This window comes from Cyclopterus lumpus, chromosome 9 (assembly GCF_009769545.1).
Source record: "Cyclopterus lumpus isolate fCycLum1 chromosome 9, fCycLum1.pri, whole genome shotgun sequence".
Taxonomy (NCBI): domain Eukaryota; kingdom Metazoa; phylum Chordata; class Actinopteri; order Perciformes; family Cyclopteridae; genus Cyclopterus; species Cyclopterus lumpus.
In genome coordinates, this window is record NC_046974.1 from 7349815 (window position 1) to 7372756 (window position 22942).

The 22942-nt window shown below is 41.8% G+C and overlaps 1 protein-coding gene across 1 annotated transcript in view; it reads right to left on the reverse strand.

The window, feature by feature from the left end:
- Positions 1-22942, reverse strand: part of si:dkey-215k6.1 (transmembrane protein 132B) — a 205936-nt gene that overhangs the window by 31807 nt on the left and 151187 nt on the right. The window contains exon 6 of the mRNA XM_034541835.1: positions 5324-5467. Within this exon, the coding sequence (XP_034397726.1) occupies positions 5324-5467 (144 nt within the window). The remainder of the gene's footprint in view (positions 1-5323; positions 5468-22942) is intronic.

A 22942-nucleotide genomic window follows, 5' to 3' on the forward strand; every position in this document is an offset into this window, starting at 1 on the left:
GAAATCAAAGTGTAATGCAGTCGTTCCTCGAATCACCCGTTGATTTTCTCTGCTGGTTTAATGCGTTTTCACTATCGCGAGGCCCCGGGATCTATAAAGCATTATAAAAAGCTGCTCCAGAGGTCCATTCAATTCAGTGTACGTTGCTCTGTGGGGACAGAAAGTCTCGTTTCAAGGACAGCCACGTTCACAAGATGGAGCGGATAGTTTATTTATTTAAGAACGACAGCCATGTGTTCACCTTTTGAGTGTAATCATGGCAAAAATGTGCCACAGAGGGGATTGTGAGTACTTTACCACGAGTTTATATTCCTGTATATTCCTCTAACACAAGATGGTCTCCAGTTGTTTCTTTGTGTATTTACCATGTGATTAAAATACAAATAAATGTGTTTGGTATTTTACGTCTCTTTTGTTCTATTTTTCTCTCTGTGCTGTAAAGACACTTTCCAGAGAAGCAAGCGGCTAATATAATAATAATAAATAATAATACAGGCGTGGCATGAAATGTGAACGTTATATCACAACTGGGGAGAACGTCTTCATTGAAAGAAGAGCAACGGATGCCACTGGAGGCTTTTCTCGATGGAAATTGTGTTTTTTGCTCTTTCCCCGACTGGCTTTATTTAGACTTTTGTCATCCATCAAGTGAGGGAGGGGCCAGAGTGCGCACTGCCGCTCCATCGTCAGGTGAGAGAGAGCCAGGTGTGCGCCCCACAGCCCTCTGAAGATTCAGTGTCTCTCCATCACATTAAGCGCTGAAAAACTCCTTCTCAAAAGTGAAAGTAGTCTAATTAAAACATATCTGAAAAGCTGGCCATCCTGCGTAATAAAACTATACGCACGCTCGCGGGCTGGTCTAAAAGTAAAATATGGGATTATTCTCATCCATACACCAAAAGCTGTGAGCATCGCCTGCAAGCCTGAAAGAAAACAGACCTACTGTGGTCCTATTGCTTAAATTAACTTGTATGCACACTTGATGTCGGTCTTAATCTTTGTTGCTCTCACCGATTAAAAAAATAAATAAATATTTGGCCATCAAAGAAAAGCTTGTTCCAGCTATCTATACAGGAAGGGATGTGTATCTGAGTTGAGTGAGCAGGTGAACTTATTACGTTTCATAACTTTGCTAATTATATACTGTGTAACAATGAATAAGGGGGAGGAGTCAAATAGGTGAGTGCCCTGGACCGCTCCAGCAACCAGCACCGTGACACTGGTGGTGACAGGTGCTACGTATTTAAAACGGCATTGTTTAAAATGTACTCAATGCAACTAACTCCTTAATCTGTTTCCTGTGCTCTGAAAACTTCACCTGCTTCTGTGCAGGATTTGGCTGCAGAGGGTGGTTTGTGTGCGTGTGTGTGTGTGTGTGAGTGTGCGTGTGTGTGTGTGTGGGGGGGGGGGGGGTAAAGTGTAACAAATGTTTGCGTTATTGCACTTTACAGCTGTCATAATGACTCACTGAAAGCTCTAGCTACCTGGAGCTGTACCCCATGGGTCCCATTGTCAAAAGGCTGGCTTTGGTGAAGCTTCTCTGAGTGTGTGTGTGTTTCTGTGTGTGTGTGTGTGTGTGTGTGTGTGTGTGTGTGTGTAAGGGAAGACTAGAGGGGAAATATCTGTCAGATTAGATGTCAACAAACAACAACAGTTTGCTAACACTCAATCATCATGCACACCCTCTTCTTCCCACACAAACAAACACAATCAGCACATGGGACGGGCTCGACGTTGCTAAACAGCTTCTCGCGTCTCCGATGTGCCGCCGTGTCGTACCAACGCTTATCATAGTTTCTGCATGGCGTCCCTAACTTGATCTGAATATGTTGGTGTTGCTTACCCCTTTTGATCATTTCTGTACATCATAATATATCAATATGATGAAGAAGTAATTCAGGGGTGCAGGCTTTAATGGTACGAAGCAGGGTGGATGCTTACACTTCAGTCGGGTAGGACAGCGGTAAGACAACGTATGCTCCTACCGCTGCACACGCATCCCCTGGTTTGCAGGGGAAATGAAGAAGTACTGGTAAAACACACATGAAGCTGCGTCGACTGAAAACAATATTGGATGGAAAGGCAATGGTTTTGATCGAGGAGGCGAGAAATGAGGCAACAACTGAAGAGCTGAGCAGGTTTCAGCTCGACTGAAATCCCAAAGACACGTGCGGGACTACTTTGTGAGAGAGTCTCAGTAAAGGAACATGAACAGCTGGAGATCCCGCTAAGTATGATATCAGTCTGACTGTGTGACACAAAAACGGAGTCGCAAATATTCTAGCTGCCAAAAGCAAAAATGCTTTGTGGTTGCTCTAAATGCGGCGTTATGCTGCTAATTGTTTGAAATAAAACAGTCATGTTGTGGATATAGGGATCTATTAAACATGCGATGTGTGTGTTATTTTTCTGTGTTTGTATGTTAGTCTATAAAGACCTACCCCCCCCCCCCCCCCACACACACACACACGCGCACACACACACACACACATACTAACAGCTAATATTACAGCTATCTGAATGAGCTCCTTCCATTTGGGCTGTGTTGTTATTGATCGTACTTAAACAGCGCCACTGCGGTCGGCTTGTACCAGGAAATTGGCCTCATGTTGAAGCTGTCGCAGCGAGGGTGCGCTTCACTTTAGGTCCTCAAGGCACAGAGGAGAAGTAGCACAAGGAGAATCAATCTTCAATCCATAGTATCAGCTTGTTTCTGTAAAGGTATTTTCTTGTAGGTGTTTCTGTTTTATTTATTAGTACAGTATTTCTGTTTGAGTTTATGTGGCTCGGCACTGAAGATCAAGTTCACACTGAAGCCTGTCGCGCCCTTCATCACTGCCAGATCCGTGACGGCTGCTCTAGCTGACACTGACCTCTGACCTCCTCGTGGAGGGGATTAAGCGAACAGTGAGGAATGATTACAGAGTGAAAGAAGAAAAAAAGCAGGCTAGAGACGACATGCATTTAAGTTTATAAATGTGGGCTTCATGCACACAGCACCTTTAACCTTGATTTCATTAAAGAAAATGTTACTTTTCTTTTTAACCACATAAACTAAATCAAGTTTGAACAGGTTTGATTTACAGAAGAGCACAAAAGGCTTTGTGCTTATTTCCCAACTGCCTGTTTCTGGTTGGACAACATGTTATTAAAGTAACCGGTAGATTGAGCAAGAATAGGGGATGGCATATCTACCTTCCACGTTCAGAAAAGCTTTATTGGGAGTTAGCAGGAGTCTTTGACCACGATAACACAGTGTGTATGTGTCTTTGTTCTCATGCATACGCATGGGGAGGTGCGTGCATGCTGCGTGCAGGTAGAACTCAGCAGGGAAGAAGAGGAATGTGCCTTCGACACATTAGCCTGGCCTCGATATATACGCCATGTGTTTTTGGTCACTCACAGTGAATGTAAACAGAAAATCTGTTTACAAGAAAACTCCACAGGGCACTTTTAATCAGCTGAATGTCATACATATCTTTTAAAGCAACATACTAGCAGATGTTGGAATCTGGCAGGAGAGAGTTTAGGTATTTGCAAGTATGCAAATTGAACTATTGAAATTAAATTAAATTAATTAAAATGATTAATATCAATAGGATCATTAACATAAGTTAACAGTAATGGGGCACCACCCTGGGATGAGGGACCAATAACCAAACTGTGGATAAAGTTTAAAAAATTGAGGTTCACTCAAAATGTCAATTGTTACAGTGCTGATCAGTGAAGACTATAACTACCAGCTATTATCACAACACATATGCACCAAATAATCTCTTGAAAATATAACAGATTATATTTATCTTTAACAATAACAATATGAAAAAAATCAATAATATTATAAATCAACAACCATCTATTATACGATTACAAGCATACTACCTAAAATGCATCACGTGGTGAGGGGTGTGTGTGTGTGTGTGTGTGTGTGTGTGTGTGTGTGTGTGTGTGTGTGTGTGTGGTGTGTGTGTGTTGGAGAGGGAGGAGCGAGAAAGAGATAAAGATGGCGGACGTAGCCTCGGAAGTGATTCCGCCACCCGAGACTTAACATTGGTGGAGGAGAGAGGAAAAAGAAAAAGAGGGCGGAGCAAGAGGACGGAGCAAGAGGGCGGAGCAAGAGGGCGGAGCAAAAGGGCGGACGCAGTGACATGAAGTAGTCACGCAACAAACACTCCACAATGGCGTCTGACGGGGGGAATGAGACACACAATGGAGGCCGCGCTGACACGCCCTGGAGGAGGAGGAAAGAAGGAGGAAAGAAAAAGACGACGCTCAGAGCGAGACAGATCCTCCACGTAGCAATAAAGTTGAGCAACTGTAACGTTGTCACACAGACTCTCCGGCGCCGGCCCTTTTAACTGTTAAAGAACAGTTTACGGACTTTACTCGCAAACACAGCAAAGCTCAACGAGGCGCGAGTTCACAATCCAGGCTTTCAAAATGGCTCGCAGGCCTCTCTCTTTGTTTCACTTACACGGCGAAGCACCAACACACATCATTTAGTTAATGTCTTGAAGCTGAAAAGACATCAACCTTAACAAAGATGTCGCCGTAGTTCAGTAATAACATCGTAATCTAAGGAGTTTCTTTTTAACGGCCGCATCTGTTTTCCTGGGATTTGATAATTTTGCTTTACTGAACCGAATATAAATAACCGATGTTGCTTTTTATGGCCATTAAATGAAAAGTTGCCCACGTATCAGCAATCCTGAGACTTTCATGTGACTTTCAGTCAACAGAAAGTGAGATTAAAATAAGCCTGCGTACTGTGATAAGTGTCTCATTATGCTCCGTTGCACAAAGGGAATTAGAGAACAACAGAAAAATCCTTCAAGATTTTAGAATATAATGATAATTCAAGATGGATCACTCGCTGTGTAAAATAACCCCACGTTTACTTCCGCACATTATTGTGATTTCCTCCCTGTTGTTTAAACGGTTGTATTTCTCAAACTCTTGAGAAATGATTTCCCAATCCATATTTCACTTACCTGACAGACCACGACTTAAGACATTCTGTGACTTGCCTGAGCAATTTTTCACTTTGACACACGTTCAATCAAAAAGCAAAACATAAACTAGTGTACTTTACTGCCATGCACACTCATATCAATCATCTCAAATGGAACAGGCGTAATGTATCTAGTTAAAACAAATACACGTGTACAGTTATTAACAACGTACCCTCAGACCATGGTTGTGTGTCCGGTTTTATGACATATATGTCATATATATAAATGACATATATAAGTGGCGTTGTGTGTCTGAATATGCACAAATGATTAAAAACTCCTACTCATACATCTCTCTGTGCAACACGCACCTTGACCACGTCCACGTCCGTCGAGGTACAGGTGAGCGAGTCGTCCACCTCCCTCACCTGCCCGTCGGTTTCCACGGTAACCAGTTTGATGGGCACTGCGACGCGACGCCCCGTAAGGATGGCTGTGTTCACCACCTCCGTGTCCTACGAGAGAAAAAGAAAAAGTGTTCTTGAGATAGATGAAGAGATGAATGAGAGGTAAACGCAAACATCTTTTTTTTGAAAGAAGCAACGGTTATTTGTATATGTTGTTTTCTTTTTAGACAACATGCAGTTAACTTGTCATATGAACGAAATCCCCCCTCCTGTGCTGTTATTCGTGCTCGAGCATGTTATCTACCTAACGTGCATGAGAAGGGAGACATGACTGGAGATGGTGAGAGAGGCAGAAGAGACACAAATAAACAAGACACAGAGACCGGGGGAGAGTTTTAAAGGAAGGAGAAAAAGAGGTGATTATAAATCTCAAGATTAATGTAATCAGCATGGTGACATTTGATTAGATCCTTCCAACAGAAATAGCACAAACAAACCATCACACACACACACACACACACACACACACACACACACACACACACAGACCTCACAGCACAGTCTGCCAGCGTCAATCTTGATTATTCGGCATTGAGTTTCCAAGGTAGCATTTATCGCCTCCAACACACACACACACACACACACACACACACACACACACACACACACACACACACACACACACGATTATAGGTAGTTGGGCCCACTGTTTCTGGATGGGAAGTGTGTTTGTGTGTTCCGGTTATTTTGCTCTAGTGGAATTCAGCTGAGCGAACGTCTTGATGCCAAACGGAGAAGACGAAGAAGAAGAAATGCAGAATGAATGTGCTGCGTTGTCCACAGTTCACTGTGTGGCTCCAGACACAATCAGCATTTAAACGTTTTTCAATCCAAAATGTTCGGCACCTTGGGTTGTGCGAGGATGTGTGTGTTCTCGTGTCTCTGTCTTTGTGAGGACACATTTTAACATCTTCAGATTGAGCACATCTTTGGGAAAGTTAGACCCTTCTGACTGTTTGCCCACTCCTTCAGTCTTCTTCTGTTTTAGTCCGGAGATTTAAGCTCAGCATTGGGTTGAAGTTATTCTTAATGTTGAGTTAAAGCATGTAAAGTTAGGGTTTTAAAAAAAAAGAAAAGAAAGTGCATTGTGGCAATGAAGGTTCTCACAATCACGCTGCACTTTTGGGGCCAATTTTCAACAAAAACAGTATTCAGATCTGTTATGTGATTAAAAGTATCAGCGATGACCACATTATATGAAATGTCCCTTGAAACTTTGTTGAGAATACATTTTAGTTGTGTGGCACATTCATGTTACACATGTCGTATATATAGAAACCTACATCCAGAGTAAGAGAAAACACACCCACCCACAAACAAACAAACAAACAAACAAACAAACAAGCATAAATATCATATCAGGGTGGAGATAGAACAATAACACAAACAAAGCAAAACAAGATCAGACCTCTGGTACACACACAAACTCACAACTGACACACACAGTTTGCTAATGCCCTCTCATTCCCAACCACAGGACTCTGTGTGACCTTTACTTAATGAGCTCTCTCACACACAAAGACATTTATTCTGCTTATTTTATCTCTCTCTCTCTCCTTCTTAGAAGCTGCTCGGTCTTGCTTGAAATCCGAAAATAGATTCTGTAGATAGATTTATATATATATATATATATATGACGACAAGGTGAGGAGCAGGTGAGGAGGAGGAAGAGAGGGGACAAACAGGATTAAAAGCATGCAAAGATGAAAGGAATGGGAGGAAGATGAAGGGCGCAAAGAAAGTCAACGTGCGGGAACCAAAACAGACGAGTTACGGAGAGGATTCTTCTCCCTCATCCAGGGTGAGGAGAGCAGATGGAGGCATCACAAAAAGAAATCAACGAGTGAATGTGTTTATGTCAGTATGTAGCCTATATGTGTATGTTAAAATATGTGTTTGTGTGTGTGTGTGTGTGTGTGTGTGTGTGTAGCCTCTTGAAGGCCATGAAGTCCCACCGATAATATCATGTTTACATCTCCACAGGCCAAAATAAATGATAACAAGCAGGGAATGTATTTGAAATAAGTTGTGCGTATTTTATTGCTTCACCCAAATCTTTTACATTTGATTTCCATCTTTGAAATATAGAGGTAAGTGAATTTAAACTGGCTTACAAGGCCTTTAAATACGGGACCTCGACACCGATGAGTGTGGTGGGAATTCGCAACGCTAACGCGGACCTTTTGTGGCCAACTCGCCTACGAGCCCCGTTAAAAAGTCCCGATATATGTACATAAAGTGCCACCTCGGGTCTCTCGATACTCAGAAGGACACACACACACACACACACACACTGACTGAACATTAATTGGTAGTCTATTTGTATGAGGGGCCGTTTAGGCCATAACTATTGAGACACTTTCACACTCACTACTGAAACACTTACACACATACTAGTGAAACACTCGTACATTCACTATTGAAACGCTTGTACACTCACTACTGAAACATTTACACACATACTAGTGAAACACTCGTACATTCACTATTGAAACGCTTGTACACTCACTACTGAAACACTTACACACATACTACTGAAACACTCTCACGGTCACTACTGAAATTACTTGTATGAATACATGTGAGACGCTTGCACATCCTCATGTAGCATACATACATATAACTGAAAACAGATAGATACGTATACATGTTTCACTTGTATGCATGTAAGCATTTCATATGTATGTGTATATGACACAGAAGTATATATGTATGCGTGTGTGTTTCTCATATGTATGCGTAAGAGTATTTACAGAGTATGTATGTATGTGTAAGTGTTTCAGTAGTGAGTGTACAAGCGTTTCAATAGTGAATGTACGAGTGTTTCATTAGTATGTGTGTAAGTGTTTCAGTAGTGCGTGTGAGAGTGTCTCAATAGTTATGGCCTAAATGGCCCCTCATATATTTGCATGGGTCAACGCGCGCCCGTGACCCTCCGTCAGACCGCCGTCGAACACGACAGACAGTAGTTAGTGTTGGAGAACAAGCATCTCTAATGAGGATGGAAACGTAATTGAATTATATTCTTGTTTAACCATAATTGAACTGAGTCCCTGAGGAGAGAGAGAGAGAAAACAGCCAATGGTAATAGGGAGGAGGGTTTAATCTGTCATCTCATGTGAATAGATCCAATGCACAGAACACCTGCCTTGTGATCTATAGTCCCTTAATAAGCTTCATGTTAGTGACGACTGGCGTTTACTGGCGAACGCAAAGAGGAATCACGGAGAGCAGAATGACGAGAGGAACAGAACAGACAGACCGGGGAGAGAGGAGAGGAGTGAGAGAAAAAAAAGTATTACATTTGAGAAATTGAAGAAGAAAAAAAAACAACCAGATAAAAACACAGCAGGAAGAAGAATATTAGAGCCAGAGCAGAGGAGACAGAAAGAGAGACAGAGGGAGAAAAGAAGAGAATTTCATGGCTGTCCAAGGGAATTATTAAGTGGCTCGTCAACAACCAGCTCCCCACTGCCTTCAAAAGCTGCTGCACACTGCACTGAGATAAGCTGAGAGGAGGTGTGTGCACGCTCAGGCCTTGTGTGTCAAACATCTCTCCGTGCACATGAACCAGAGCTTGTGTGGGCTCCTGCACACACATACAACAAACATGTGTGTGCGTGTGTGTGTGTGTGTGTGTGTGTGAGAGAACATATGCACAAATACGTTTGTGTGTGCAAGTTGCAGAGAGAAGTGAAGTCGAGGAAACAACCTCTCTCTTCAATGAAGCTTATCCACACATTTATGAGTGTGTGTGTGTGTGTGAGAGAGAGAGAGAGAGAGAGGGAGAGACACCGCGTGTGTTCCTGTGATGGGTGGTCTCGCTCCAGTTGCTTCACTTTAAGTCACACACACTTTACAGGGCACACTTGCACACACACACACACACACAGGGTTGTAAAGAGTTGACACAGTGAAAAAACTGGCACTTTTTGCTCTCCTGTATGAATGCAATGCCAACTGTGACTTACAATAAGAGTATGTAAGCAGTTCTCTTTTGGTCCCTCGCTCTGTTGGTCTGTTCCTCTCTCTCTCTCTCTTTCTTGTACACTCTCTCTCACACACACACACACACACACACACACACACACACACACACATACACAATCCTCTTCCAGTGGAAGTACTGCCACTAATCTATGATTGTGTGTCCAGTAAATGCGAGACAATAACCCCCCCCCCCCACACACACACACACACACACACACACAAAAACAAATCTACTTTTCTGTTCACTCCTTAAATTGTCAAGTTTCTCATTTGGAGGAAATTGCTTGGAACATATCCGACTCTTGAGTCTCTGTTTGGTCTCATTGTGACCTTTTCACCACAGCGTGATGAAAAAAAGAATTGAGTCGTGCTCTCTGCTTCACAGTAATGTTAAACGAGTCAAAGGGGGTCACATGTTGTCTGTGATGTTAGTGAACAAGTTGTTCACACGTACTCTGGGTGCTGTTTATGTGTCATGGCTACCTGCCTCGGTCCTTAAGGAAGAGACACTTCAACAACCAGATTTGTTCTTAAGTGGCTTGGATAGCTGATGTAAGAGAATTTATCAAATTCACCAATAAATTGTACAAAAGAATTGTATTTACAATTTCTTTTGAGGTAAGAACACAATTTGCTAATTAGCCTGCTGTTACCCAAGCCCACGTTTTTTCACTCTTTTACATTGCCTTACCCGACATAAATATACACTTCACAATCACGTCGATGTCATCCTGTTTTGACTCTGGAATTGAAAGAAATGCATTTATTCAAATACCCTATTCATATCGCCACCAATTCCACATGGCTAGTGATGCTTTTGTATGTATATTGTGATCACTACATTATGAACATCTCAAGATGGTCTGACCCTCCCGTGGCGACCATTGGTCACCTGTTTTTCACCATTTCTTCTTTATATCAGTGCCATCAGGTGACGCCGCGGTAACAGCACTCTTTATTGATTAGGCAGGTCCCTTTAATTCTCTTTATGGATCCCCAAAAGCAGGACATCAGCATAGGACATACGGGGCAGGACGCGTGGCCTCATGTTGTATTATCGTCACTCATGCTTACTTACAATCCTCACGAACACACAGGTAGCATTCATCATGCGTGTGCACGCTCCTCATTTACATCGTTTGCCGTAATCTGATGCGGCGCACGCAGATGAGAATACATAATAATGACGTTCAATCAAACGCATCGATAAATCAGTCAGTCTGGCCACGACCTGTTGAAGCCGCCCAAAGAGATACAAAACACACGGAATCCACTTTATTTATCGGCGTACAATTCGATTAGCTAATTACGAACCCACTTTATTTATCGACGTATTAAATCGATTAGCTAATTAGAGTAAACTGTTCAGGAAAGCTAACAAATAGCCTCCGGTAACAGGCAGAGCATTTCCTCCAAGCCTTCACCTCTTCACCTCTTCATTTCTCTGTGTGCACATGTATTTAATATCACAAAGTGAGAGAGTGGGGGAAAGAAATGGACTAAATAACATTCGGGTGCGCATCAAAGACGTTGCGAGAGGAAAGAAAACGAGAAGAAGGGTTCAAGGATGAGGGGGAGGATAGAAGGGCAGGTTTATCATAAAGCACCTTCCCTCATGTCTTGACACAAGTGGAGCTATAGAAACGGGGTTAAGTAACAGTTTGAGAGAGCCGCTGTGCTATCGGATGCTTTATTGAGTGTTTGGCCGGGGTCAAAGCAGTGAAATACTAAATTGTGTGTTCATCTGAGTGAATGTCCAGTATACGAGAAAGCAGGGCAGAATGATAAAGAGGCAGAAGGACCCGTATGATGACAAATTAGAAGAATATGGCTCAGAATGCTGAGTTATTCTCATTACATTGGTTTCCTTTCAACGCCTCCTGGTGGATCTTTATTCCACTGTAATGCGTTGGCAATGTTTCCTAGTCCCATGTCTATTGTACCCTGCTCCTCCTCACCCTGTTTATTACTTTAGACCTCAAATAATGTTGGTGTCTGTGTCTGATCGTAAAAAAGAGAGCGAACACAACATCATTAAACATAAAGAAAGCTGGGATGTGTGTCAGTAACACGCAGGAACATCTGTACCGAGAGGCAGCAGAAAGGTCAGAGAGAAATAACGAATTGCAGATCATGCGTGCATTTACGTACGTTTGTTTATTGCATTATATGTGGCATTAATAAGGCAATAAAGTCAGTGAAGGTGTGCATGTGTGCAAATCAGACATTCAGCATCTTACTGCTCCAATTGCATTTTCACGGCTGGGTTAGCACATTAATTGAGCTTGTTTCAAGTCGAGTTAACTTGCCGCATTGACATAAACTTGGTTTATGCACGTTATCATAGTGATATTTCATTCATTTGGCAGCAGATATATACCATTTAATAAAATAAAGCAAAACCAAACCAAAAGCATTTTTAACTCATGGAAGCACATAAGAAGTACCGGACTACTAACACATATATATGTATGTACTGTATATATATATATATGTATATATATATATATATATATATATATATATATATATTTGGATCTTAACTTCATCATTTGCTAAACATGTACTGTTACAGTTGTTAATGGTGCATGTGCCCCATAGACTTTAAAGTATTTCTGCATCTGCTGCTCTTAAATTGAATTTTGATTAAAATAATGATGCAAATATATATATATATATATATATATATATATATATATATATATATATATTTTTTTGGATCTTAACCTTATCTGAGATGTGTATTTTTTTATTTTCTCTTAAAGCTTTTCTCCAATCTCACTCTGTTGTCACATCTGTCCAACCTGTACCTGTGCAAAGTGTTTTCTGTGTGAGTGTGTGTGTGTGTGTGCGTGTGTGCGTGTGTGCGTGTGTGTGCATGTCTGTGTGTGTGTGTGTGTGTGTGTGTGTGTGTGTGTAAGGGCTCAGCTGGGAAGGAAAATTGGTTAAAGGCACTTAGCTGCAATTTACTACAGATCCATTAAACACATCAAGTGTATGGCACTTTCTTTGTGTGTGTGCGTGTGTGTGTGTGTGTGTGTGTGTGTGTGTGTGTGTGTGTGTGTGTGTGTGTGTGTGTGTGTGAGTGTGCGATGGACTGTATTTTAGATTTAACTGCCTTAATGTACTGCACAGGCTGCTTCAAAAGGTCCAAGTATTCACACACACAGCACTAAGCACACCGGGAAAGTGATCATAGCCTGAAGTGTTTTAACACGTTTTAAACATCAGCTGGACAACGTACAAACTCTCTGGTTGCACGGAACAATATCACATTATTAAAAACATTATTTATTTCAAACAAGTTGTAACTGGGGCTGCACGGTGGTGTAGTGGCTAGCACTGTCGCCTCACAACAAGAGGGCCGCGTGTTCAATTCCCGGTCGGAGCGGTCCTTCTGTGTGGAGTTTGCATGTTCTCCCCGTGGCAGCGTGGGTTCTCTCCGGGCTCTCCGGCTTCCTCCCACAGTCCAAAGACATGCTGCAGGTTAATTGATCTCTAAATTGCCCATAGGTGTGAATGTGAGAGTGAATGGTTGTATGTCCCTACATGTGCCCTCGATGGACTGGCGGCCTGTCCAGGGTGTCCCCTGCCTTCGCCCTATGTCAGCTGGGATAGGCTCCAGCACCCCGCGACCCTAATGAGGATAAGCGGTATTGAAAATGGATGGATGGATGGATGGAAGTTGTAACTGTTAAAGATGATCGTAGACTATAACTCATGTGATTGATTTTTGGTTCAGTTATTGGTAAGTTTGGGAAACAATATTGGCTGCTGGGAGAAGCCCATCTTTGGTCTGTGATGCTGCCCACTGCCACGGTTCATTTTGGAGAGGAAAGTCATTATTTGATGCAAAAAAAACAGAAATAATGAAAAAAGGTCAGTTCGAGCATTTCAACAAATGACCTGTGAGGGTCATTTGTCTCCAGAATAATCATATTCCATGCATGGAATTAGAGTCATGTGAACAATTGGCAACAAATGACCACGACCTCTTAACAGCTCATTACGTGGTAATGGCATTTACTGTGTAATCTATCACTGAAACAATGTAAGAAACCCACATAGTATAAAAGCATGGTATACACACAGTATATAGTTCGAAAATAAGTATGCAAACAAAGTAAAACACATAAACACCTCATGAACATAACTTCAACATAACTCAACAATACTTTTGGGGTAATAAAAACCTACTTTTAGTCGATACTGTTGATGCTGAGCTGTTTTTAAGTTCCTGGAGAGAGTCTCAAAGAGAAGATCTAGAAATAGCTTGTGTTTGCTTTCGGTCCCGTTGAAGTGAATGAACCTCGACTGCATCTGACATTGTGATTCAGCAGAGCGGCTGCCCGATGCCACGCGAAGTCAATGCTGTTCACCAGCGACTGTCATCCTAACGTGCAAACTGTCGCGTCATCAATATCGCGTCAGTTCCCTTCGTCTACGAGCAAAGGCAGTCGTCAGGTGCTCGAATCCCCATGTTGTTGTTTATGACTTGTTTAAATGAAGAAAAATATATGCGGCACGTTTTATACACGCCACTCTCCGAAATAAAAAAAGGCCAGTGACACCAGTTGGTATCGTGTTATGTACAATATGAAAGAAATGTAATTTGTGTCTCATTTTCTTGCTCGACCATTCAGTATGAATATTCAGTTGAAATCATTCAAACGGATTCACGGTGTCAATGGATGGGACGTCGGGCGCATCGTCTGGTTTGTTTTTTTCATCGCGCTCTCCCTCTTCTCGCTCTTTAATATCGGACGAAAAAAGAAGAAAAAAAACAACAACAAAAAAACAGAAGAAACACTCCGGGCTTCTCTGTCTCATCTTTTCTGTAGTTTTTCCATATTCTGAGATCCCTCATCTGCCCACTAGTCACGAGCCCAGTGAGGTTCAACCTTCTGTCGGCTGTTGATAATTATGAGCAGCAGTAGCTCCGTCATCAGGGACTCGGACATTAGTCCACAACAATAATGCATATCTATACATCTATATAGTAAGTGTGTGTGTGTGTGTGTGTGTATATAACATTTCTTCTCTCCAGCTCAGCTCTAACTGACGTCTCTCCCAGGACGCCTGCCTTTGTGTGACTGCACCCATTATCTGTGCACCTTTCACCCGCCTGCAGAATGATCCTCTGACAACCCGCTGTGGATGTCCTGCCGTCTGCTGGTCCCGTTTGTTCACCCCGATTCAAACCGGGCCTTTAGGATCTACCAGGAAGGGGCCTTTCAACCTACCTGGCCCGTCTGTTCAAGCTCCTTTTGGGGTCCACGCCTGCTCTACCAAAACGTCTGTGTTGTTGTGGTAGAAATCACAAAGAAATGTTGTGGCACGACACATCCAGTGTTCTGCTGACTGTACTCTGCGACAGTGTGAACGCGGCAAGTTAAAAAGACAAAGTTGCAATGTGAGACAGAAACAGAAAGGAATAGAAAGAGGATGAAGAGAAGACGAATGGGGGTTTCGAATATTTGAAGAGGAAGTGAGAGAAAGGGAGGGAGATGATGGAGTGAAGAGAAGAGAAAAGAACAGAGGAAAAGGAGACAGGAGAAGAAGAGGAGGAGGAGGAGGGGGGTGGGGGGGGGGACCGGGAAAGAAGGATCATGAGGTCTAAATACTGACGAGGAAGAGGAGGAGAAAAAGGAGGGGAGGTGGGAGGAAGAGGGAGACAGATGAGGGAGGTGACAGCTGGGCGAGCTGCCTAGACAAGATAGAGGTTTTGGACTGTGTGTGTGTGTGTGTGTGTGTGTGTGTGTGTGTGTGTGAGTGTGTGTGTGTGTGTGTGTGTGATATGTCAGGGATAAATGGCTATTATCACTATGACAATGTTAATTACAGCCAGACTATTAGGCCGGAGGAGTGCCGGCTCATTTATTTGGCTGCAACACAGTTGTGTGTGGGTGGGTGTGCCAATGCTGTGTGTGTGTGTGTGTGTGTGTGTGTTTTATTACTTGTAAGTGCATAATTGTGTGTTTGTGACTGTGTGTATGTATATATTTGTGTGCGATGGCATCCAATCTATTTCTTAGACGGAGCAATTAAATCATGCTTTGGCCAAACGCTAAAATGTTTCTTGTGATCTATAAGACTAATCATTTGAGCTTGAGCCAAATTTCCACTCTTTCATTGGGAGAGATATTTTAGGACTTTAATAACCCGTGTTTTCTCCCAGATCTTTAGTTTTCTTTCCCATATTTCCTTTGGAAAAAGATTGATTGAGCTCATGTTCCATCATCGACCCTCACGCCCTCTAATTGCCTAGCATGCAGTGTAAGATAATGTAGAGAGACATACACAGATTATTATATATGTATATTATATGTGGGCTTAAGAAAGGGTGGAACAGATATAACTATATTTGTGAAATAACCTCAGAGTTTGCTTTTTAATATCAACTTTCTTTTATAGATTCTATATGGATGTTTGTGAAAAAAAAAAGGTAAAAAAAAAAAAAGTCATGGTCTCGCTCACTAATAAATGTTTAAGAAATATGTTCAAATATGTACAGTCAAGAAAAATAATTTCTAGAAGTATTTTAAAGAATGCGCAAATACAAATGTTGCATGAATTATTTCTGTTTACACATATCAAAGTTGTGACCTTAAAAATGTGTTATGGATATTTGTCCCTACAACAAAATCTGTATTCAGTAATATAGAGAATTCATTTTGTTGACCGGTCTGGGAGCCACTGCCATGCGTATCCCATATAGCACCCAGATCTGATTGGAAATAACAGATTATTTACAATAATGGAGTCCACACTACTGCCGGGGTCGTTGCTCTCCACATGTGACCTTTGTGACCTTTGCTCCACTCCACTTATGTCTGCTTTGCTCACTATACAGAAGGAGAAGAGAGCCTGTCCACGAATCATGTTGGAATTGTTTGTTCAATCAAGGCAAAAAACAGAAAAGAAAAAAAAAAAAGACTTTTTGATTGGTAAAAAACAGCCAGGTACAATCTCACAATATCTCGCTGTCATGGTGAGGTTGTCAAGGCAACCAGCGGAAAACTGAAATTCAATTTGGGACTTTTATTTTACCTTGTTATCTTATCTTGTGCACATAATGTAATAATTTGAATATAGAACAATACATTGCTGTCATTTAAAAATTAATTTGTACAAATGTGTTTCGGAGGGGACTGTGAAAAACCTAATTAGCACTCGGATTCCTTAACTCGTCAGCTGAGCTCTTAGCGAACAAAAGTAAAGTTTGCGTTCTTCTCCTGTAAATGTGAAAGTAATCTGTCTCCTATCGTGATTTGTTGGACTGCAAATATCGTGTTTAAGCCTATTTTCATACTCGTGTGAACACGTATTACACTATATTTCACTGCAATGCCAGTTCTTAATATTCAACTTTGCTTGCTACGTCAGTGTTTATGTGTCATAATTGCATGAACTAGGCACAGCATCTCGTACGTGGAGGCGTGCAGGACGGATACGAGCTGAGAGCAGGCGCGGATTGGAGGGCGTTTTCCAAAGTACTGCTGATCCCCGCGCGACTAATTCAACCACAAACTGTGCGATGAAACATGTCCAATTGATAACGTCGAGGCAATAAACTCCCAGCTGGTGGGTGGACAACGATGTGGTGGGTGGACAACAGTGTGAGGCTTTGATATTATCTGTTGAACGTGTGCAGTTGTGTGTACTTGAGGCAGAACATTTGTCAAACAGTGCGTTCGTGCTTTGGCAACTTCCCTCATTGCTGTTGTGTAAGTGACGGTTGATCAGTTGTTGTGATCGACTAATAATGAGAGGGAGGGGTTTACAGTGGGGTTAGGGTTGTCTGTCTGTCTGTCTGTGTGTCTATTTGTCTGTGTGTCTGAGTGTCTGTCTGTCTGTCTGTGTGTCTGAGTGTCTGTCTGTGTGTCTGTGTGTCTGTGTGTCTGTGTGTCTGTATGTCTGTGTGTCTGTGTGTGTCTGTCTGTTTGTCTGTGTGTCTGTGTGTGTCTATATGTCTATATGTCTGTCTGTCTGTATGTCTGTGTGTCTGTGTGTCTGTGTGTGTCTGTCTGTTTGTCTGTGTGTCTGTGTGTGTCTATATGTCTATATGTCTGTCTGTGTGTCTGTCTGTGTGTCTGTATGTCTGTGTGTCTGTCTGTCTGTGTGTCTGTCTGTTTGCTGGGGCAATCAGCACGTGTCTAACCTACTTTTAGTTCCTGTCCCACAGACAGCATGGAAGGCAAAGGTTGAATCTACGGCCTGAGGCTCCCTCGTATGCTACCCACAATGCTTTGTGTTCCCACACACACACACACACGCACACACACACACACACACGCACGCTAATGGGGTCAAAAGGATAAGTCTTCTTGGGGGCAGCGTTTAGGTTTGCCAGTGGTAATTATGCAAAGAGCTTATTAGAGCAGGTATAATTAGCCGGAGAGATTGGTGTTGTTTTAAGCCTTTCCTGAAAGACAGACTAACCACAGAAAATATATAATTGTGTGTTTGTGAACTCATACAGTGTGTCTATGTGTATGTTTATACATATTTGTATATATATAAATATATATATGTGTATTCATATTCATCCAGAAATGTAGCTATGTATGATTATTATTATTATTATTATTGTATATGTCCTCGCATTTCTAAATGTGTGTGTGTGTGAGGGACTTTTTGCTTGGGAATAAGATTGTGGATTTGTTGGCTTTTGACCATGAATTACCTTTGAATAATGACATACACATGTGGCACTAAGTAATAATAATTAATCATTTCAAATGCTCGATTGTGTTTTCTAGAACACAAGTTCAATTACTTAATATTTCTGTCACCGTTTCAAAATAATTGCATCTAATCTACGTAATTGTCAAGCAATGAAACTAAGATTAGTAATTAAAAAATTCAAGTTTGCGTGCAAACTTTATAATGGGATAGTTATAAGCAAGTTTCTTTATGAAAAAAAATTTGATAGAAAGCTATTACACATTTACTTAACCCTACTCCAACCGCAACAAACAGATCACATCATAGTTAGCATTAGATCCATATTCTTTAAAGCAGCTAGTAATTGATGTTATAGATATATTGTCGCACAAAGAATTCAAAAATATAGGAAGTAAAGACCAATGTTGTGTTATTGAGACTCTTTAAAATATTTTTTAATCTTAAAAAAAAATGATGACATGTTGCTGCCCTATAAAATGTCTTAAAGGCAAACATGCAACGGGGACGCAGGAAAGGGAGAGAGGAGGGAGTCCTTTTGAGAAGTTAAATTGAGAGAGGAAGAGATCAAACAGGAGGGAGGAGGGACTAAGCCATTATAGGTATGAAGGCTAACAGCCCCCCCCCCCCCCTTCACACACAAACCACTCTTGCAAAGATCCCAGGGAGAATTGTACTTTCAATTTCCAGACCTCTAATTGCATTAGAACGGCCCTGCTCTCTTCTCCTCTCCCTCTTGTCCTCTCTCTCCCTCCCTCTCTCACTCCGTTCTTCTCTTCCTCTGTGGTGCCCAGGACCTCCGAGGGACTAACACATGGCGCTCCGCACTCCCACTGGCTCCTTCTCTTTCTCTCTCTTCCTCTCTAGCGCTCTTCCTCTCTCTCCCTTCTACGCCCACTTCTACCATTTTTAAGCTCGTCTAATTTGCTCCCTCTCGTGCGATCTCTTTATTTCTCCGTCCTTCTCTCTCTCTTTGTCCCCCTTATTTCACTTCCATCAATTAGTCAAGGCCCTCCTTTCTTTTTCTGTCTATTCTCTTTCCTCTCCTCCCCCATCATCCCTCTCTCGTCACCCTCGTTCCCTCAACCCAACTACTTCGACCTCAACTCATTTATCTTCCTCCTCATCCTCTTGCTCAGCCACCTCATCAGCCTGTCGCTTGGTTTCCGCCCACTTCTCTTACTTCTACTTAGCTAACTCAGCTAATTGCACGTGAAGGAGAGTGTGCAAACTGTGTAGAATATAAATATATACCTCGCCGTCTGTTTCCTTCCCCCCTTCTGTGTTTCCCTGTGGTCTTTGTCTCTCGATGATTTGTCCTCCATAACTCAATTTTGTCCATAACCGGATCATAAACATGCGTGCAGTCAGACGGTTGCCAGTTCTAACTCCAAGCTGTCCCCCTCTGCCTTCTAGATTGTTGCCGATGTGCTCTTGAGCACAGCGTTGAGTCCTCAGCTGCTTCAGCGGCCCTTGAGGACGCGATGGTTGCACTAAGCAGCTCCCGGGTGGGATCAGATTTAACTGAGCATGAAGGAGGTCGTCCTCAGCTTCTGATTTGGTTCATGAACAAAAGCAAAAGTCAAATCTCCATTACTCATCTGCCTCTCCATTCCAGTGGGTTTCATGTGGGTGATTCCACTTTTTAGTTTCTCCTTCCTCTGTTTGAAAAAGGTAATCAGCGGTTGGTGTTCGGGCGGGTTAAAAACATTGGCCGTGTGTGACTCATCCCTCACCTACACCGCATTTGCTCACGTAATATGAACAAATAGCACTTTGTTTACTCGGGAGTACTTGGTAATTGACGGTATTTTTTTTTTTTACTGAGGTCATGCGTCACTCGACTCTGGAAATAAAAACAAACAAACAGTAGTAGTGCGGTAACATGATTGTTTGATTGATGCAGGCATTTGTGTATACATGCGTCTCTTTTTTTGCCCGTACCAGTTCTTCTTTGGAAAGCATTTATGGGAAGTTGGAAATGTAGTTTTGTTTCCCGGCATTATTGTTATGGCTGCTGGAGATGCTTTGCGATGCTGGATAAACAATAAGTGACAGTCATTTGCATTGTATCAGGCAAAATGTTTGAGGAGGAGCACAGCTTCCTCTCAACACACGTTGCCCAGGGCCATGCGCCTTCATCCTACTTGTTTTCACGCATCTTAGAAAGTAAGAGCAGTGCCTTCCTCTCTCGCCTCATACGTTTTGTCATTTTATTACTTCGCCACCACACTTGCATTTCGAAGCTTTAAACATTGCTCCCTCTCGCTCTCTTTTTATTTCTCCTATATTCTTTTTTTGACTGATTGGAGCGAGCTAGAGCCGCTCGGTATGGAAATGAAACTGGAGTTCTCAATGACCCAAATGAATACACAGTCACGCATACAAAGAATGTGTGTTGATTGATTGGCTGGTTGAAGGCTACAAGAAGGGAGGGGGGGGGGGGGGAAGTTAAAACAAACAAAGAGAACCTGGGGAGTGTGTTTGTAATATTGATTCCACAGTGTGTTGCTTAATGTTAGTGTAAATTAGCAATCACAGGCTTTTAAACCACTCCTGACACACACACACACACAAACACACACACACACACACACACGCACATACAAAAAGAGCATAGGGAAATTGAGAAAAACAATAGCTTCAGACATACAGATAAAGAAAAAAAATACTGGAAGGGGAGAAAAGGCTGTTTCTAATAGGCACACAGACCGTGAACATGGTCAATCTATTTGAAAACTGTGTGTGCATGTGTGTCTGCTCTCGTCAACAGAGTATTGAGTTCCTTTAAGAGAGAACCAATCAGAAGAGGTACATTTGCTCTACTAAGAGGGCTGCACACACACACACACACACACACACACACACACACACACACACACACACACACAGACACACACACACACACAACATACAAACAGACTTTAATGCAAAGGCATTATTACAAAAGGGAACATGAAACCGATGGGATATGCAGGTTATACGTGTCTCATTTTTATCTCTCCTTCCTCTGTCAATCAATTACAACTTCAGACATTGGTCTCGGGGACACATGTGAAAAAACATGTGTACATTTTAAATTAACGTGTTCAAATCACGCAGATTTCACAGAAAAGAAAAGAGTAAATACAAATATTTTCTGTGAAATCAGCGTGACTACCTATATGTATGTGTATACAGTTCAGTCTCTGTCTCTCTCTTCCTCACTCTGAGAGGTTGCGCAACACCAGGTTGTATGTCGTATGTATGTAATGACGCTTGTCGGGAACATAACACAACATTATTACTGATCCAATTTATCAGCCCCTAAAATACCTCTAAAAGCAAGAAAAGCATCTGTTTTTACCTCGTCTAACAGGACGGATTGTTTTGTTCCTCTTTCTCTGTCCATTTATCTCCATTATTTCCTCTCATGTTGTGTCATTATCACAGAGATTGGCTTCTTGTAAAGCAGGTACAATCATAGATTTATATATGGAAGTATAAGGGGGATGGAAGGGTAGGACCTTTTCATTTTCACGAATAATAACCACTTTCATATGAACACAAAACTGTGTCCCATTAGGATTCTGAATCCACTTCGCCAGCACCGTGACGCTGTCCGTGGTGCTGAAACATCGGCGGTGGCAACACTTCTGTGCCACGCTGCATTGTGCTTTATGACCGTATGCAGCACACACTCTGTGACTACAACCACACATTGATGACACACCCCTGTGGTGTTTACATTATGTGCTGTACACACTGTTCACAGTGTGTATTTAGATCAGCTTTGATATTTGCTCAATAACTTGTGTTACAGTCCAATTGGAAATATACTAATTCAATACTTTAATACTACTACTACCACTATTATTAAAATTATTATTATTTAAAAAATATTTTTAGACTTGCCAATTCTAGATAACCCAATGGGAAAAACTGAACGTGGAATGATAATTTGCACAATATAAATGTTGGATGATAGGAAAAACCTTAACCTATTATTGTTTTTACACATAGTAAGATAACATGTGGACATTTAGTCATCTGTTGCCTGGTGACAAACCATACGCAACTTATAAATGTCAATTTCTGTCTCTACCACTTTACAGTATAAGCCTCCATTAAGCTATGCAAATACCAACTGTGCCAATGGAAATGTGTTTTTGAAATACAATTCACAGACGCAATACAGTTGGAGCGCGACAAAGCAATTGCATTAAGAACTAGCAGTGGATTGGTCAGAGTTGTATATTGTGTGAAGCACGGGGTGGTGATTTAACTGCCTCTTAACTATGAATGTTGTGTACTTAAACTGTTTATAGCCGTGGCTTAATAATGAATCAAGTTTATGGCTTTTCTCCCTCCTCAAAAGTTTTCAGAATTAAATTTGAGAGGACTGGCTGGGATAAATAAAATGAACGTTTCTCACCGAGCCACCATGTTTGAAAGGCATAAATTCAGTTCAATGACTGGCTGCCTCAGCAGGACGCCTTTCAGAGTATTGACCGCGAGTCCACTTTGTGGAATTCACAATTTCACTTCTCCAACAGTTTGCACCTTTCCTGCTCCACCCTCGTGTTCCCTTCATGCAATATATATACATATGTATATACAGTGTATATATATATATATATATATATATATATATATATATATATATATATATATATATATACTGTCAGTGGTTAGCAGGTCTGTCTTTCAATCAGGGGGTTGGTGGTTCAATCTCCGCCCTAGTCGATGTGTCCTTGAGCAAGACACTTAACCCTGAATGGTTCCCTGTAGCTGTGTCTACGGTGTATGATTGTAACATGATTGTAAGTCGCTTTGGATAAAAGCGTCAGCTAAATGACATGTAATGTA